The sequence below is a fragment of the Nematostella vectensis genome, chromosome 9 (genome assembly GCF_932526225.1).
Source record: "Nematostella vectensis chromosome 9, jaNemVect1.1, whole genome shotgun sequence".
Classification (NCBI taxonomy): domain Eukaryota; kingdom Metazoa; phylum Cnidaria; class Anthozoa; order Actiniaria; family Edwardsiidae; genus Nematostella; species Nematostella vectensis.
Window position 1 is genome coordinate 9,704,501 of NC_064042.1, and position 20,383 is coordinate 9,724,883.

Below are 20,383 nucleotides of genomic sequence, written 5' to 3' on the forward strand. Positions count from 1 at the left end.
CTTATTTGTTATATTTTCCTAGAGTCCCTGAAAACAACACTCTGATTGCGTAAGAGAATTCAACTTTTATTATACAAATCCACCACAGCTAGACCGCAAATCTGGGATAGCCCTGATCCATTACACAACAAATACAAACATCTTGAGACTAGGCTCGGTTTCCAGCCGTGGTTGTTTCGATGCGCCCGCGATCCTCTCCTATTCCAAGGCTGGGCGCTGGGTACGAGACTTTGTCTGGATTAGCCAATCAGAAACTTACATTAGCATAATGTAAATACATTAGCATAATTACCACGCTTAGAGTTCAAAATGGCGGCCGGAGGGTTCGCGAAAGTGTTCAACTCATAGTTAGAAAAGTTCGGTTAGGAAGACTGTAAGGCCCCAGCAAAAACTTGCCGTGAAAGAGCTCTCTTTTAGGCAGGAAAACCCCGAGTCCGCACATCACGCATAATTATCTCAGTTACGATGTGACGTCACGAACAGGAGTCAGTGTAGGAGAGCGCGACGTAACCACGGCTGGAAACCGAGCCTTGTTCAAATGACTTCGGGCTACCTGTGGCTGCGAGAGCGTATTGTGAGCACTCAGTTTTAGCAGACAACAACTCTTTACATTTATTTCGATATGATGAACTTTACAAAAAATACTTCCTTTGATATTAACAAAATAGAAAAAAAGTTGCAATTACAACATTTATTCCTAATTAACATTTCTATATTGCTATTGAAAAACATTATTCTCCCTCTAAAAATTGTGGCGCAAAATTTGCCATTCAATTATTTACCCTTTCAAATGCGCTTACTTCCAACGCAACGACGCGTACATGGCAGAATCAGTTACATTTGAATTATCCAATTCGGCATAAACGAAAAGAACCGTATATGGACCCACCCTATCCCATACGGTATTTATTTCTATTTGTTTACTTAAATACGGCGATATATTCTACCAATGCCAGAATGAACCTTAAAAGGTTTTCAAAAGGCCCAGAGTGTTTGAACGGTGATGTGACTCGAGCAAAATAGAATAAAGGATCATAGCTTTGAAACTTTGAAGTGCGTTGATCCGGCTTGCGTGACGCGATAGGGTATAAAACCCAATGCAAATTTCAGTAGAAAAAAAAAAACAGTGAAATTCACCCTACAATAAAAACGGCTAAATTAATATTTCTAACGGATCAACAAATACACGAAACTAATATATTGCCAAAGTAATGAGTTTAAACCATTAAAAACAAAAACAAAATAAAAGTGTCACGCACGTGTACCGACGGACATCATCCGAGCGCTCACGAACCAACCAATGCATTACGCCAAGACACCGTGTTAGTACTTCATATAAGGTTAGGATAAGCGAGATAATGCGAGTTAATAGAGTACTAACCCACTTACAGACTGAGTAAAACCCAATAGAACTCAACAGACGATGTGCGTGGGTTTAATTGCTAAAATTGTGTGTCGAAAGTGGACACTTCACACGAACATTGACCTTCTCTCTAGGAAACTTGCTCTCAAAACCAGACGCTCCTTTTGCTTTAGTTGAAACGCGTCTCGTTTTATAAAAAAAAAACGACTTCGCACAATACTAATCAGCCTTTGGGCTATAGTATAGCCGTATATTGGGTCCTTTAAAGAGCCTTTGTCACTCACGCCTTTGTTGTTGTTTAAATTCATTATTGGAAGACAGATCAAGTAAAGAAAACTAAAAAGAAAATTAAAAAAAAAAAATTACCAAACTCACTCGAATAGCTCAATAGCTTTGTCATATCAGCTTTATTGCACTGTTTAGACCTTCTACTCTCGAAAACAACAACTCAATATTTCTGTGAAGGGCATACCCTTTAAACTGTGTCACGACCACCGTTCAAAGTCTACACACTAGTGTTAAATAGACGCGGTGTTGCCTTTTTTCACCAGTGACAGGGAATAAAATCAGGAAAAACGTTTTTTTCGGTCTGAAAAGGTCATGTACCAAATGCCTGGAAAAGGAATCTTTGATCGATTGATCGTTCCTGGTATTGGTGACGGTCACGAGCTCTCTGACGGCTCGGTGTCATGTTTAACGTGGGGCGGTACATAGAAGAGACCAGCGGCGCCAGCGAGTATCAAGTCACCGACCAGCGGTGTTGACCGTCTTGCGCATGTCCCCTTGTTATATCATCTCATGGTAAGGCCGAGAGAGGTGGTACTGTTACCTTGCTTGAGCATACTGGAATTCTGTGCGCAAGGACAGACGGTGTTAAAAGTAATTGCCACCATCGTGTGACTAGTATTATTACTACGGCACGATATCATTCGTTAAAATGTGAGATTCTAGAAAACACTCAGACTCAACACCATCCTACGAATTTCCTGGATTTAAGACCCAACCTCATCCCAGGAATTTTCTGGACATCAGACCCAACCCCATCCTAAGAATTTCCTGGACTTCAGACCCAACCCCATCCTAAGAATTTCCTGGACTTCAGACTGGACTTCAGACCCAACCCCATCCTAAGAATTTCATGGACTACAGACCCGACCCAATCCCAAGAATTTCCTGGACTTAAGACCCAACCCCATTCCAGGAATTTCCTGGACATCAGACCCAACAACATCCTAAGAACTTCCTGGACTCCAGACCAAGACTCATTCCAAGTATTTCCTGGACTTCAGAACCGACCCCATCCCCAAAATTTTCTTGGCTTCAGACTCCTAGGACCTTGGATAATGTCCTAATGCTGATAGTGCTGACGAAAATGACGATTGTAATTATGATGACGCGACAGTGGTTGTCACGATATTACTCTTCGTGACGTCAATAGGTGGCTATAGTAATTGATATTCTAATGTTTACCTCCTCGTCGATGTACTTCGCTAGCTCTGTTCTCAGCAGTCCATATTTCTCCTTCATATCGTCGTGGTACATACGCTGGTCTTCTTTAATCAACTGGTTATTGATCTCTAGCGCTTTACCGCAGAACTTCAGGAATTCCCTAGAGAAAAAGCAACGTCGTGTTACATTTCAAACAATTTGTACCTCGCTGTTTGCTTCGACAACGTTTACTTTGGAAAAGGCTGTACTTCCTCACTTGAAAAATCAAGCTGCTAAAAAAAACCCACCCCTCTCCGGAAAGCACCAACTTTACCCACCAGTATACGGCTACTCGAAGTGTCCTTCCACCAGAAAGCCCTAACCCCCCCCCCCCCCCCCCCCCCAAGAAAGCACCGCCTTAACCCACCTGTACACATTCTGTAGCCGCTCGATGTGTTTGCCTGGATGCTTGTGACACACAGTCTTGTCCAGGAAGGCTTGGGCGTACGCTAGAGGCCCAGCGTTAACCTGCAAACCGGCATAAATACACGCAATATTATACCATTTATCATAGAGCTACTCTGCTTCGCACACTCTAACACAGGGGATGTACGCCCTAACTCAGAGACAACCCAACACAAGTCAATCTCTATCCCAGGGGATGTACGCCATAACTAAGAGACAACCCAACACAAGTAAATTTTTTATAACAGGTTAGTCATTAAACAAGTCGGTAAGCCCGGCTGAAATACAAAATTATAAAAGAGAATATTAAAATTTTGATTTTCTTCATTGCTGGGAGATCTTAAAGGTTCCTTTTGTATTAGAACCTGTTCCAAGTTTTAGGCTAAATAGTTTTTAATGGGAGTCTAAATTGGTATTTTTAGGTTTTTAACAAGTTCTTTAATTCTAGGTTCTTATAAACGGGTAAGTACTGTACTCTAATCCCCGGGGCTGTACACCTCCCTCAGAAACAACCCCAAAAAAGCTCATATCCTATATTACTATAAATCCACTCGCATACTATCACAAATCTCGTAATTTGATTGGTTCCCGTACTCACTTTCTATTGAGCCATAGATAGTGAGTAGCGAAAAAGCCAGTTTTTTCGCTCCAATAGCGGTTATTTATTACTGAGAATTATTAAAATCGTATTTTTTCTAAGGTAGCATGTGAGTGGATTTATACTAAAACAATTACGCGCCACGCACTACGCGCCTCGTTGACTATCTATTGACTCATAGAAAACTGGAACTCGTAGTCTAAGGCTAAGTTCAAACGTCGTATTATCCATGAGCCGTACTCAATGCAAATGCATACAAATAAATCAAGTCAATTGTTTGATCTCCATTTGCATGCATTTGCATTGAATACGGCTCATGGAAAATATTACGTTTGAACTTAGCCTAATTGTTAAATAAAGTAGTCACTCAAACAAGAAATTGCCTGTATGACAACTTTATCATCATAACATAGCCTTATCAGTTATGGCAACTCAGCGGGGTCTCCTCGTGGCCATGCGCACGCATATTTACCTGTACACTGACGCTGCCCTGCAGCACGAGTTGCAGCCTCTTCATGTCGGGTGGGGACTGGGTGGTGACTTGCTCCAGTTCCTTTACCTTGTTTTGCATCTCATCATACGCGACCTGAGACACCGACAACGAATAGCGTGCTTAGTCAACTGAATATTTACCCACGTAACGCATACCATCATAGGCGACCTGGGACACTGAGAACGAATAGCGTGCTTAGTCAATTGAATATTTACCCACGTAACGCATACCATCATAGGCGACCTGGGACACCGACAACGAATAGCGGGTTTAGTCAATTGAATATTTACCCACTTTACGCATACCATCATAGCCGACCTGGGACACCGACAACGAATAGCGTGCTTAGTCAATTGAATATTTACCCACGTAACGCATACCATCATACGCGACCTGAGACACCGACAACGAATAGCGTGCTTAGTCAATTGAATATTTACCCACATAACGCATACCATCATACGCGACCTGCGACACCGACAACGAATAGCGGGTTTAGTCAATTGAATATTTACCCACTTTACGCATACCATCATAGCCGACCTGGGACACCGACAACGAATAGCGTGCTTAGTCAATTGAATATTTACCCACGTAACGCATACCATCATACGCGACCTGAGACACCGACAACGAATAGCGTGCTTAGTCAATTGAATATTTACCCACATAACGCATACCATCATACGCGACCTGAGACACCGACAACGAATAGCGGGTTTAGTCAATTGAATATTTACCCACGTAACGCATACCATCATACGCGACCTGAGACACCGACAACGAATAGCGTGCTTAGTCAATTGAATATTTACCCACGTAACGCATACCATCATACGCGACCTGGGACACCGACAACGAATAGCGGGCTTAGTCAATTGAATATTTACCCACATAACGCATACCATCATACGCGACCTGAGACACCGACAACAAATAGCGGGTTTAGTCAATTGAATATTTACCCACGTAACGCATACCATCATAGGCGACCTGGGACACCGACAACGAATAGCGTGCTTAGTCAATTGAATATTTACCCACGTAACGCATACCATCATAGGCGACCTGGGACACCGACAACGAATAGCGGGCTTAGTCAATTGAATATTTACCCACACAACGCATACCATCATAGGCGACCTGAGACACGACAACGAATAGCGGGTTTAGTCAATTGAATATTTACTCACGTAACGCATACAATCATACGCGACCTGAGACACCGAAAACGAATAGCGTGCTTAGTCAATTAAATATTTACCTACGTAACGCATACCATCATAGGCGACCTGGGACACCGACAACGAATAGCGTGCTTAGTCAATTGAATATTTACCCACGGAACGCATACCATCATACGCGACCTGAGCCCCCTACAACGAATAGCGGGCTTAGTCAATTGAATATTTACCCACGTAACGCATACCATCATATGCGACCTGAGACACCGACAACAAATAGCGGGTTTAGGTAATTGAATATTTACCCACGTAACGCATACCATCATAGCCGATCTGGGACACCGACAACGAATAGTGGGTTTAGTTCATTGAATATTTACCCACCTAACGCATACCATCATACGCGACCTGAGACACCGAAAACGAATAGCGTGCTTTTTCAATTCAATTAAATATTTACCTACGTAACGCATACCATCATAGGCGACCTGGGACACCGACAACGAATAGCGTGCTTAGTCAATTGAATATTTACCCACGAAACGCATACCATCATACGCGACCTGAGTCACCTACAACGAATAGCGTGCTTAGTCAATTGAATATTTACCCACGTAACGCATACCATCATAGGCGAACTGAGACACCGACAAAAAATAGCGGGTTTAGTCAATTGAATATTTACCCACGTAACGCATACCATCATACGCGACCTGAGACACCGAAAACGAATAGCGTGCTTAGTCAATTTAATATTTACCTATGTAACGCATACCATCATAGGTGACCTGGGACACCGACAACGAATAGCGTGCTTAGTCAATTGAATATTTACCCACGTAACGCATACCATCATACGCGACCTGAGTCACCTACAACGAATAGCGTGCTTAGTCAATTGAATATTTACCCACGTAACGCATACCATCATAGGCGACCTGAGTCACCTACAACGAATAGCGTGCTTAGTCAATTGAATATTTACCCACGTAACGCATACCATCATAGGCGACCTGGGACACCGACAACGAATAGCGGGCTTAGTCAATTGAATATTTACCCACACAACGCATACCATCATAGGCGACCTGAGACACGACAACGAATAGCGGGTTTAGTCAATTGAATATTTACTCACGTAACGCATACAATCATACGCGACCTGAGACACCGAAAACGAATAGCGTGCTTAGTCAATTGAATATTTACCCACGTAACGCATACCATCATAGGTGACCTGGGACACCGACAACGAATAGCGTGCTTAGTCAATTGAATATTTACCCACGTAACGCATACCATCATACGCGACCTGGGAAACCGACAACGAATAGCGGGTTTAGTCAATTGAGCTATTCAATGTTTGGTACAATAAGAGGTGGGGCTGGCGCAGCCACCAGGTCCCACTGGCCCTAAGGGTGACACTGGCGCCACAGGCCCCACCGATCCCACTGGCCCTAAGGGTGACACTGGCGCCACTGGCCCCACTGGCCCTAAGGGTGAAATTGGCGCCACAGGCCCCACTGATCCCACTGGCCCTAAGGGTGACACTGGCGCCACAGGCCCCACTGGCCCCACTGGCCCTAAGGGTGACACTGGCGCCACAGGCCCCACTGGCCCTAAGGGTGACACTGGCGCCACAGGCCCTGCTGGCCCCACCGGTCCCACTGGCCCTAAGGGTGACACTGGCGCCACAGGCCCCTTTATACCGGCGGTCGGTGCTATCATATAATCAAAACAAACCCATTTTTGATGACTAATTTGTATTATTGTTGTATGCATTTTTCAAAATTTAAGAAATGCCCTCTTTAAAAACAAATTTATCAGCATTGCTGTTATTATTAAGCATGTCTATTGTAAACATATGTTGTACAGAATTGAAAAAACTGTTTAACTAGTTTCTCACTTATGCTAAACTATATGTATGTGGTTCTTTAGCTGATCACAATAGAAGCAGACCAAGATAATATGACTTTCACAATTGCGTCAAATGAAAACATAAACAGTTACATTAGAGAAACGGTACTACCGTGAACACCGGTTATACCATATTTGTTTACATACATTGTTTCTATTTATTTTCAGTAATTTCAATGAGCAAGCACTAACCAATGTCTATCATAAACATATGTTGTACAGAATATTAGGCTTGAAAATCTGTTTAACTAGTTTCTCACTTATGCTAAACTATATGTATGTGGTTCTTTAGCTGATCACAATAGAAGCAGACCAAGATAATATGACTTTCACAATTGCATCAAATGAAAACATAAACAGTTACATTAGAGAAACAGTACTACCGTGAACACCGGTTATACCATATTTGTTTACATACATTGTTTCTATTTATTTTCATTAATTTCAATGAGCAAGCACTAACCAATGTCTATCGTAAACATATGTTGTACAGAATATTAGCCTTGAAAATCTGTTTAACCAGTTTCTCACTTATGCTAAACTATATGTATGTGATTCTTAGCTGATCACAATAGAAGCAGTTCAAGAATATGACTTTCACAATTGCGTCAAATGAAAACATAAACAGTTACATTAGAGAAACAGTACTACCGTGAACACCGGTTATACCATATTTGTTTACATACATTGTTTCTATTTATTTTCATTAATTTCAATGAGCAAGCACTAACCAATGTCTATCGTAAACATATGTTGTACAGAATATTAGGCTTGAAAATCTGTTTAACTAGTTTCTCACTTATGCTAAACTATATGTATGTGGTTCTTTAGCTGATAACAATAGAAGCAGTCCAAGAATATATGACTTTCACAATTGCGTCAAATGAAAACATAAACAGTTAACCCTAGTAGGTTAGCATAAAAAAGATAATTAGGTTCTTCATTTGCAGGGTTTTACTTTAATCAGAATATTGAAAATAATTACTTATCAAGACATTTATTATTGATCCTATTACATTATAAAGCCCATTGCATACTAACCTTTCACTGCAATCCATGTTCTGCTCATCAAGTCCTTAAAATAGGTGAATTTCGCGTAGAAAGGACGGGAGTAAACGGCTAATAGCCGTTCGTTTAGAGGTTATGATAATGGCGTTCGTTCGACCGTTATGGTTTTGCGTCTTGGGCCCAAGCTCCTCTCGGCCACTAAAGCAAAGGACGCCCGGTGCATTTTCATTTTACGGTCTTCTATCCAGTGCCGTACATTACTATTTTTGGTTATATCGATTTACCTACTTATTATGCAAATATTCAAAATGGCCGCGCGGAGTTTGAAACTTGAATTTGTTTTGTTAGCGAGACGTCGCATCGCAAAAATCGACCAAAACAGCAACACATCCTGCTCTATACTAACTTTGATATTTGATTGATGAGTTCCTGTGCTCGAAAGTAAAATATCGTTTAGGAAACCTTTTCAAATTGAGCGCTTTTATTGGAGACTGTCGTAAAATCGAACTCTCTTCGTAATGTTTACGTTTAGAAAAAGAGAAATATGAGTGTGATGGACCAAATTCTACGGCTTAGGACCTTGACAGGACTAAACTAGGATAAATGAGGATCATGGCATACTAAAACAATTTTCACCACAAGCCGAAACGAGTGCCCACAGGGTATGGTGAAAGTTGAGAAGAGCGGAGGTTGAATTGTGAGGACGATAGTGCGAGTCGAGGCCCAACGTCTATACAACAGGGAAAAATCGCCGAAGAATAGGTATGAAAATTTGTGTCAACATTTAGCCGAAAAGCATTTTACCCTACCCTTGTCTCTCGGGGGTTCGCTTCTTATCACCCTTTAGCTAAATGTCTTGCCCTGCGACCACCACAACAACATGGGGGGGGGGGGGGGGGGGGCACTCTAGCTGTAAACATGGCTGTTGGTTCCGACAGATACGAACATTTTATGCTCCCAAAAGAATGGAACCGCGCTACCCCTAATATACCTGCATCTGAACTCTATACCCAAAACTCCACCAAGAATAGATAGCCCCCCCTTCCCCAAAAAAAGTAACCCAAATCTGAGTTCTATTCGTAAAACATACAAAAGCTTGAAACTTGGCAGTCCCGTAAAAAAAGTTTTAGAAGGAAAATTTGCTTATCAAATTTAATTTATTTTTATTCCCTTTTATAAAAAAACTTTATCCTCCTCACCTCCAAGGCCCTAGTCATCAAACCCGGTACAATTTTACTTCCTTGTCTTCGCACCTTGTGTGAGCACACCACATGTGACATGCCCTCATTCATCACAACCTCACTCCCCTTACCATGCATTTCTCAACCTTTAATTTTACACTCTATGCCTTTTCCTATTTGTCTGCACACACCATAAAATAGCCCCCATTGAGTAAGCGCATTACATAGCCACTCAAACCATTGCCCCTCTAAAATCTAATGCTAGAGGGGCATAATATGTTAAAATAAGCATTTGCAATAAGAACTTTTTGATGAATTAGCCCCCCCTACTCATCCTCAAAAATACCCAAACCCGAGTTCTATACGTAAAATATACCAAGCATAGAAACTTACCTCCCAAATAAATAACCAAACCTAAATTCTATAGCCCAAGCATACAAAATCTTGCTATAAGGGAGCTTCAACTCTCAGATTTGCTTATTAAATAAAATCAATTTTATTCCATTTTTATAAAAAAGACAACAAACAAACTCTGTGCAATAGGCACTGAGATAAAAAATGCTCCTGAAGTATCACCAAATATAAATATTTATTTTCCATACAGTATGATATCTATGACTGCACAATCATACTCCTAGAATCTCCAAGGCCTAGTAATAAAACCTGGTACAAGAGGGGTAAAAAGAAGGGCATAATATGCTAAAATAAGCATTTGCGATAAGGACTTTTTGTCAAATTAGCCCCCCCCCAAAAAAAAAAAATAAATACCCAAACCTGAGTTCTATACATAAAATATACCAAGTATAGAAACTTACCTCCCAAACAATTACTCAAACCTATATACCCCAAACATATAAATTCTTAATATCACTATAGTTTTAAAGGGGAGCTTTAACACTCAGACTTGCCTATCAAATCAAATTAATTTAATTCTATTTTTATAAAAAAAAGACTCTTTCCGAATATAATAGAGACTGGCGAGAAAAAAAATAAGCCTGAAGTATCACCAAATATGAATAGATATTTTCCATATGATATCTGCTCTAGTGAAGCTTGGAGCCTCTGGTACCCAGGGTATGACTATACTCCCATTCTCCTATTATCTCCAAGCCTAGTAATCAAACATGGTACAAGTTTACTTCATCTTCACAACCTGTGTCAGCACCCCCAATTAGACATACCCTTAGTCACCACCCCTTTGCCCTTACCATGCCTTTTCCTCACCCTAGTTTACACTTTATGCCTTTTTCCATTTGTCTGCACACACAATGAAATACACCCTCAATGGCTCTAACTTGGTGTTAGAACCTGTGTATTAAGCACGATTTGTGTCACAAAACTTCCTTTTTTAATAAAATGGATCATGATGAAAACAGAGCTGGATACAATGAAGTCCTTTGGGGATGGTTCTGACACTGAGGTATACATACACCCCTCATTGAATAAGCACATTACATAGCCCCTCAAAGTGCCCCCTCTAGAATCCATTTATAAAAAAAGCCATAATGTGAGCATTTGTGGTAAGGACTTTTTTTTACAACGAGTAATAGCAAAGTAATGCAGCAATGAATAATGACTGCCATCCCTGAGATTTACTGATCATAGCAAATCTATTTATTCCAGGATCAAATATAAACATTTAAACAGTACTTTCATGTAGTGTCTTTAAATTGCATACAATAAACAGTGACTCGCGGCCATTCTGTATAAGATTTATTTTAGTTTCAATATCCCAGCTAAAATTTTTCTTGGAGTGTCTTCATTCCGAGTGCGAAAGCAAAATAAATCCAGGGAAATTTTGTGCATTTGTATGACTTGATGAAACGTACAGACTTGACTTGATGAAACGTACGTCAGCGGTCGTCGGCCATGGCGGCCATGGATTTTGTAGCTCCTTTGATATTGCTTACCATCGCCTGTTACTCTCTTAATATTCGTACGAACCAAGATAAATCAAACAAGAAATGCTTGTTAATAACACAGGGAAAGCATTCGGCGTTCAATGCATCCGAAACAATCGGATTAGAGGCTCTACATCGTCTCCGGGTATCTGCTACAAGGCCCGCCATCTTGGATTTAAAACGGCCCAAACTCTTCACGCTTCTGTCCTTACTCCTGCTGAGTGGTTCTGTCGAGCCAAATCCTGGGCCTAACTACAAATTCCCTTGCGGAATCTGCAGCAAACCGGTACGGATAAACCAGCGAGGAATTCAATGTGACTTTTGTGATATTTGGTCTCATATTCGTTGCCTGAACATGAACACGATTATATATGACGCTCTCGCCAATTCATCTTGCGTCTGGGAATGTTGCGCCTGCGGGATGCCCAATTTTTCGAGCTCCCTCTTGGACTCCTTCGCTATGGTCCAATGTTCAAACCAGTTCTCGTGTCTTGATTCCTCTGATACCACTCTGGGCCCTCCTCTCCTTTCTTCGTCTCCTGGCGATCAGCAGTATTCACCCGACTCCACAACATCATGTTCTCAATCATCTAAACCTATAAGGAAGCACTCCCTGACTATTTTGACAGTTAATTGTCGAAGTTTGAGAAGTGAGAGGAAGAGATGTGAACTTCAGTCCCTTGTGGATACCTTCAAACCTGATATCATCAATGCCACTGAAACTCATATTGACGACAATGTCCTTACAGCTGAACTAGGGCTTCAGGGTTATGAAATCTATCGTCAAGACAGGAAATGTGGAGGTGGAGGTGTTCTGGTTGCAACAAATCAGGATTCTATTATATCTTCTAGAATCCACTCACTTGAGGATGAACATGTTGAGTCTGTATGGTGCAAAATTGAAATTGCTGGCACCAAGCCATTATATAATGGGTGTATGTACAGAACCCCAGACCGCCAGCCCGAGTCTATTTACTACCTAGACTCAACATTGAACAAAATCACATCAAGCCCTTGTTTGCCTAACGTCCTAGTCACTGGAGATTTTAATCTACCTGATATCTCCTGGGACTGCACGGACTGTGAGAATAAATATATTGTTAAGGCTAACCCCCAATATGGAGTTCTGGTTAATCAAGCCTTTATTGATACCATCCATGAACATTCTCTGTCCCAAGGTGTAACAGAGCCAACTAGAGAAAACAACATCCTCGATCTGGTGCTGACAACTAATCCGGATCTGATCTCCAGGACTGAGGTGCTCAATGGCATGAGTGACCACAGCATAGTCCTTTCCACTGTCAATCTGAAAACACGTACACCCAAGAAAAAACCCCGCAAGGTTTTCTTCTATAAGAAGGCTGATGTCTATGGTCTAAGGGCAGCCGTTGCTAATGCACTAGCCCCTGATTGGCAGGAATGGGACCAGCCTATTGAAACATACTGGGCTTTTTTCAAGGACACGCTTTCTAGCATTATGGACACTTATATCCCTCACAAGCATTTATCTGGTCGTTGGAATGTACCCTGGATGACCGGCGAAATCAGAAGAGCCATTAGGAAGAAGCAAAGGCTCTACAATAGGGCCAAAACCACACAACGCCAGTCTGACTGGATGAAATTTAAAAAGCTCAGAGCCAAAGTCAAAGAACAATTAAGAGAATCATATCACTCATATATTGCCAACCTGCTCAAACCTCCAGAACAAGACAAAAAGCCATCTATGGGTAAACGATTTTGGTCCTTTGTCAAGTCTAGGCGCAGGGATACGGTGGGAGTTGCTGGTTTACGAGAAACGCCTGATGGCAATGTCATCACAGACAGCAAGACCAAAGCTGAGATTTTAAGCAATCAATTCAAATCAGTTTTTACAGTTGAGGACACATCCAACCTCCCAGTGCTGCCTACATCACCCTTTCCTGACATCGCCGATCTGACACACGTGGTATTGCTAAGCTCCTAAAGAGTGTTGATGTGCACAAAGCTAGTGGACCCGATCAAATCCCTTGTTGGATACTAAAAACTGCAGCTGAAGAGCTAGCCCCCTTTTTGCAAAAGCTGTTCACCTACTCACTTCTTACTGGGCAGATTCCCAAGGATTGGTGCAATGCTAACATTCATGCAATTTTTAAGAAAGGGAATAAGTCCCTAGCTTCTAACTATCGTCCTATATCTTTAACGTCAATCACTTGTAAAATCATGGAACACATTTTGTTTCGCCACCTAATGTCCCATCTCGACAGCAATAATATCCTCCTACATATACAACATGGCTTCAGGAAAAAGTATTCCTGCGAGACGCAACTCATCACTGTGCTCCACGAACTGTGTTACAATCTTGACCAAGGAAACCAAACTGACTGCATTCTACTTGATTTCTCAAAGGCTTTTGATAGGGTTGCCCATGGGCGTCTGCTTCAGAAACTTGATTTTTACGGTATCCGTGGAAAGCCACTTACGTGGGTCAGGTCTTGGCTAATCCACAGAAATCAAACAGTTGTTGTAGAGGGGGAGACATCAAAATCAACCAGAGTCACATCAGGGGTCCCCCAAGGGACTGTCCTGGGACCACTGATGTTCTTCTTGTTCATCAATGACATCAACTCAGGGATTACTTCACGTATTAGACTTTTTGCGGATGACACCATCTTATATGGCCTAATCGAAGGCCCACAGAGTGCAGCAGTTATTCAGAAAGACCTTGATCTCCTTTTTAAATGGTCTAAAACATGGCAAATGTCATTCAACGCCGACAAGTGTAATATTATCAGAATACATAGATCCAAGTCTCCCATTGTTTATAATTATACGCTGGGTGGGACTCCATTAAAAGCTGTTCAGAGCCACCCATACTTGGGTGTAGAGTTGTCCTCATAACTGAACTGGAACACTCATGTCACTAATATTGTTGGAAAGGCTAACAAATCACTCGGTTTTATAAGGAGAAATCTTGGGGCTTGCCCTGATTTTGTTCGAGAAATAGCGTACACTACCCTCGTGCGCCCACGTGTGGAATTTGCTTCTAGTGTGTGGGATCCACATGTCCAGAAGCAAATAAAGGACCTAGAGAGCGTACAAAGGAGAGCGGCAAGATTCGCAAAGAACTGCTACATTTATGAACCAGGGACTGTGACAGGCTTACTAAAAGAACTCAAATGGCCCTCCCTCCAGCTACGAAGGAAGATGGCGAGACTTACTATGTTCTACAAAATGGTGTATGGCCTTGTAAACATAAATATTCCCAAAGATCTCCTACAAACTCGCAAGCAATCTACTCGCTCCTCTCACCCCAAGAGGTTCATAAACCTGCCTTCGAACACAAATACTTCTAAATTTAGCTTTTTAACCCGCTCGCTTAAAGAGTGGAACTTACTGCCAAATAACATAATAGAGGCACCAACTCTTGCTAAATTTAAGGAGCTGTTATCCAGTGAATTTTGCATATAATGTTAAAATGAAGAGACAGTAGTGTTACATTATTACTTTATTTTGTATTCTTTTTCCTTTTACATTTATTTCATTTCCTTTTGTTATTGTAATTTTATATATCCGCCTCATGCTCACGCTTTGCGGATTACAATATATAAATAAATAAATAAATAAATAAATAAGTACAACTAGATAATTGGTGATCAACGTTATAGCCTGCTAGCAGTGGCTTACCCTTCCGCGTTCATTACAGTACGATTCGGTGAAGTCGTAAAAATAACCCTGCAATATATGACGCACTGAGTCGGTGAAATCCCTGCTTAAACAGATAAGAAGAAATCACTGCTAGCAGAGAGTTAAAAAGCGGCGTTCAACATGATTTTCCCGATTCAACGGAACCGCCATTTTGTTTTCCCACTCTGAGTTGAGGCGTGTCCGCGTGAGACTGGGCATAGTAATACTCATCTCTGATTGGTTAATCAGATTGTTTATCAAATATAACCAAAAATGGTAATGTTCCGCACTGCTATCTGCAAAGCGGGACTTCTTTTCTTATAATCTCAAGAAGCATTTCTATTAGAAACAATATATATTATGTTTAAATCAGATCTAAGATTTTAAAACAATTATCACCCTTCGTATCTTTCTTTTCAATGTAGTACTAATTCTGAAAAAAAATACACCTCATAAAACTCGTGTTCGAGTCCAATGCCAGTCTTTGATTACGTTTCTTATTGTTGTAGTATAGCTTTCAGTGAACCAGTTGCAAGCATTTGTTATTGATCGAGGAGTGACATATTCTTTATCATGGAGTTTCAGACTTGCTCGTTCAGGTGTACCTCTGTCTCTTTTTTCCGCGAGGGCTAGCCTAAGAGTCAACCTACCCTTCGGGGATAGGGCTAGTCTGCGTGCAGGCTATAATGCAGATGTAGACAGGTGAAAGAAAGAGATATTGGCCGTTTCTGTTTCGACAGTAGCGGTCGGCATTTGTGGCGACGGAGAGCGACTCCTTAGCTGGCTAATGTTTAAGTACACCTTGAATTTGAGAGAGAATGAGGGTCTTTGGTATTGATTGTGGTGCCTTTTGATCGAGAGTAAACGTTTGAAACTTACTTCTTTATACTACGTATTCGTGGACAATAAGGACTGTATTACTCCGTCATAGTACCGTGTCATTTAGAATATTGTTATTCACTTTGAAAGTTGCTTTGTGTTACAAATTCTGTTCCCAACTGTCATGCACAAAAAATGAATATTTCTTTTAAGAGAATGCACAATATTGATGACTTCGCTCATGGACACTACGAAAAAGATGGATGGAGCGCCAGTTCTGACGAGGAATGGAAGATGGATGTACACAGGGCCACTTCTCGTTCCTGCTCAACGATGAGCAACGTATGCTTGACGAGCAGGACGAGACAAGTGTGGGGATTGCCCTGAGGGGGCTTGAATTGATGTATAAGAAAAGAACGGGCAGGAACTTGCCCATGACCCACCCGGTCATTTTTGACGAACTGAAAAGAATGAGGCTGAAAAGTTCAAGCGCCAAGCAGCCGCTAGCGCTGATCGCGCCCCCTACCGACGCTCTGCGTCGTCTTCGTCGCCGGCAGGCAAATGCAAAACAGGGCCTTGGGATCCATGTAAGTCACTTGACACTACAAAACCGTAAATCAATTTATCTTTATTTAACCGATTGCATTGTGTTTCTGTGTCTAGACTGATCCCATCCCACTCGTCATCCACACTGTGGCTTCGGAGGAGGCTGCCTGCCAGGTAGGACGCACGAAACTTGCTCGAGGAAACATGCACGAGCACGTAATAGAAACATGCACGAGCACGTAATAGATTGCAGGACTCTGAATTAAATCTGTTGTCTTTCTGTGTTTAGACTGACCCCTTTCCGACCGGCCTAGAAAGCTGCAACACAGCTTGCCAGGTAGGACGCACGAAACTTGCTCGAGGAAACATGCCCTAGCACGTAATAGATTGCAGGACTTTGGATTAAATCTGTTGTCTTTCTGTGTTTAGACTGACCCCGTCCTGACCATCACCAATGCACCCATCGAGGGAGCGACCAGCCAGGTAAGACGTTTGGCAATTGCCTGAGCACCTAACCCCATTGCTCGACCTCTGAATTTACCAAGTTATATGTCTCTGCCCAGTGTGATACCCCTGGCGCCCTTGAGGTGGACGAGCAGGATGAGAAGGACGATGTAAAGGAAGAAGAAGAAGAAGACGAGCAAAAGGTACAAATTTAAATGCCATAGTGCTGATGGCCTCACGTGTGCCAGGCTAATATAGTGCGGTTGATTTATTTACACTCTATTTTTCTCTTGTAGTGGCAGCCAAAGAAATCCAGCGCACCCCGCAGCTGGTGTTGCGTCTGCCAGAAATACAAAACAAAGATACTCCGGCACCTGCGATCCATACATGACCTTAAGGGCGAAGGCTTGGCAAAGAAGGGGGAAGAGTGCCGCGTGGCGACCCGGGAGAGAGCGTTAGCGGAGAGAGAGCCACCAAAACACGGGCGGACGGTCGTATGCCCGATCTGCCATGTACCTAATACGAATTTGAGCCGGCACCTCAAAAACGTACATGACATGACGGCAGGCAAATGCAAAACAGGGCCTTGGGATCCATGTAAGTCACTTGACACTACAAAACCGTAAATCAATTTATCTTTATTTAACCGATTGCATTGTGTTTCTGTGTCTAGACTGATCCCATCCCACTCGTCATCCACACTGTGGCTTCGGAGGAGGCTGCCTGCCAGGTAGGACGCACGAAACTTGCTCGAGGAAACATGCACGAGCACGTAATAGATTTCAGGACTCTGAATTAAATCTGTTGTCTTTCTGTGTTTAGACTGACCCCTTTCCGACCGGCCTAGAAAGCTGCAACACATCTTGCCAGGTAGGACGCACGAAACTTGCTCGAGGAAACATGCACGAGCACGTAATAGATTTCAGGACTCTGAATTAAATCTGTTGTCTTTCTGTGTTTAGACTGACCCCTTTCCGACCGGCCTAGAAAGCTGCAACACAGCTTGCCAGGTAAGACGCACGAAACTTGCTCGAGGAAACATGCACGAGCACGTAATAGATTTCAGGACTCTGAATTAAATCTGTTGTCTTTCTGTGTTTAGACTGACCCCTTTCCGACCGGCCTAGAAAGCTGCAACACAGCTTGCCAGGTAAGACGCACGAAACTTGCTCGAGGAAACATGCACGAGCACGTAATAGATTGCAGGACTCTGAATTAAATCTGTTGTCTTTCTGTGTTTAGACTGACCCCTTTCCGACCGGCCTAGAAAGCTGCAACACAGCTTGCCAGGTAAGACGCACGAAACTTGCTCGAGGAAACATGCACGAGCACGTAATAGATTTCAGGACTCTGAATTAAATCTGTTGTCTTTCTGTGTTTAGACTGACCCCTTTCCGACCGGCCTAGAAAGCTGCAACACAGCTTGCCAGGTAAGACGCACGAAACTTGCTCGAGGAAACATGCACGAGCACGTAATAGATTGCAGGACTCTGAATTAAATCTGTTGTCTTTCTGTGTTTAGACTGACCCCGTCCTGACCATCACCAATGCACCCATCGAGGGAGCGACCAGCCAGGTAAGACGTTTGGCAATTGCCTGAGCACCTAACCCCATTGCTCGACCTCTGAATTTACCAAGTTATATGTCTCTGCCCAGTGTGATACCCCTGGCGCCCTTGAGGTGGACGAGCAGGATGAGAAGGACGATGTAAAGGAAGAAGAAGAAGAAGACGAGCAAAAGGTACAAATTTAAATGCCATAGTGCTGATGGCCTCACGTGTGCCAGGCTAATATAGTGCGGTTGATTTATTTACACTCTATTTTTCTCTTGTAGTGGCAGCCAAAGAAATCCAGCGCACCCCGCAGCTGGTGTTGCGTCTGCCAGAAATACAAAACAAAGATACTCCGGCACCTGCGATCCATACATGACCTTAAGGGCGTAGGCTTGGCAAAGAAGAGGGAAGAGTGCCGCGTGGCGACCCGGGAGAGAGCGTTAGCGGAGAGAGAGCCACCAAAACACGGGCGGACGGTCGTATGCCCAATCTGCCATGTACCTAATACGAATTTGAGCCGGCACCTCAAAAACGTACATGACATCGATCGGGCATCCCCTAGACTGAAGGAGCTCCTTCTGTTCGCCGAGCTGATGAGGTAATTTGGAGCCCATTTTGTCCGACTTCAACCTTGTGGCGGAATCTGATATCTCTTTTACCTTTCTTTCTCAGAACAAACGGGAAAACTGAGACGCCCTCCGTTTCCGCTACCGCTTCTTCTCCCGGCCTTGTGCCGAACGGTGTCACTGGCCCGTCCCGGGCACATGTACTCGCCTCCACGTCTTCCCCTGGCCTTGTGCCAACAAAGCAGGTCGCTGGCCCCTCCTGGGCAAATACAAAGTACCTGTCTTCAGAGGAGGAAGAACCCAGCATTGCTCATAGACAGGCTAGACACACCAAACGTCCCGCGCTCGTGGAGTCCGACCAGAACTCCACGAGTGACGATGACTTTGACGTCACTAAACAGCCGGTCTCGTCCTCGGACGATGAGGTTAGTGTCGCCCTTATGACCACTACATCTGTTAACGTTTCTCTCCTCACCATTCTTTTATAACTCATCAGTCAATCGATGCTGAAGACCAGCAGCAGTTACTTCTGGTAGTAGATGAGTTCGCGCTTTTCCTCCAGCGCCCCCATGGCGGAGACCTAAAAGAAACCATGGCCCGGGAGATAGCTGCTAAGGTTCGGTCCATCGCCGAAGCTACAACGCCATCAGGCAGCTATCTCCTGGACGCCTTAGGAGATATCGATAGAGTCTGGGACCGCTTCTTCCCCCCCCCAGACGCGCGAAGGGCCCCAACCATCTTAAGGCAACAACGCTTCGGGGGTACGTCGACTCCCTACAGCGCTTCGTTGGGTATGTTCTTAATAGCGCCGAGGTGCGCCCTTCAAGGGCTGAGCGGCTGGCCCTCAAGCGCCTCCAGGCCGTCCTCCCTGGAAGACATGTCTGGCGAAGTCCCAGAAATGGGAGCGTGGGCAGCGCTACATGCAAGACAGCGAGAACGTCCTAACCTTGGGTCAGGTCAAGCAGGTGTTACATTCTGCGACTGCAAAGAAGTGTGGCGCCCGCTTAGACCTGGCCTTTAAGGAATATCAAGAAGGCCTTCCCAAAAGCCCCGTGACTACGCAGGAGGTAATCGACTGCAGAAATTATCTCATCGTCTGCCTGGTCACCTTCTGCACGGCGCGGGCTTCTCTCATCTCGGGCTTAACCGTTGAGGGGTTCCAGAAGCAATACGACAACCCCAAGATAGACAAACACGGGTTAAAGCTGTTCACAGTGACGGACCACAAGACTGCAGTTGCGCACGGCCCCCTTAC

The 20,383-nt window shown here is 43.3% G+C and overlaps 2 protein-coding genes across 4 annotated transcripts; one reads left to right on the plus strand and one right to left on the minus strand.

The window, feature by feature from the left end:
- Nucleotides 1-45: 45 nt before the first annotated feature.
- On the minus strand, nt 46-9,306 carry LOC125572253 (dedicator of cytokinesis protein 9-like). Of its 3 annotated transcripts, XR_007313704.1 has the most exons (6): nt 6,844-6,858; nt 5,116-5,190; nt 4,327-4,440; nt 3,219-3,319; nt 2,834-2,972; nt 46-2,214 (listed from the first exon to the last, which is right to left on the minus strand). XR_007313704.1 is itself a non-coding variant. In XM_048732562.1 (5 exons), exons 2-5 carry the CDS (start codon nt 4,423-4,425, stop codon nt 2,155-2,157), a joined length of 399 nt encoding a protein of 132 aa, XP_048588519.1. In that variant the 5' UTR covers nt 4,426-4,440; nt 8,490-9,306; the 3' UTR covers nt 46-2,154. The 3 variants fall into 3 exon arrangements, 2 of the variants coding, with proteins under 2 accessions (XP_048588519.1, XP_048588520.1); XM_048732562.1 differs by lacking the exons at nt 5,116-5,190; nt 6,844-6,858 and adding an exon at nt 8,490-9,306; XM_048732563.1 differs by lacking the exon at nt 6,844-6,858 and having other exon boundaries at nt 5,116-6,829.
- A 2,200-nt stretch (nt 9,307-11,506) lies between these two features.
- Nucleotides 11,507-13,501, plus strand: LOC125572232. The gene has a single exon (XM_048732454.1). The coding sequence runs from the start codon at nt 11,507-11,509 to the stop codon at nt 13,499-13,501; it is 1,995 nt and encodes a 664-aa protein (XP_048588411.1).
- Nucleotides 13,502-20,383: the final 6,882 nt, after the last annotated feature.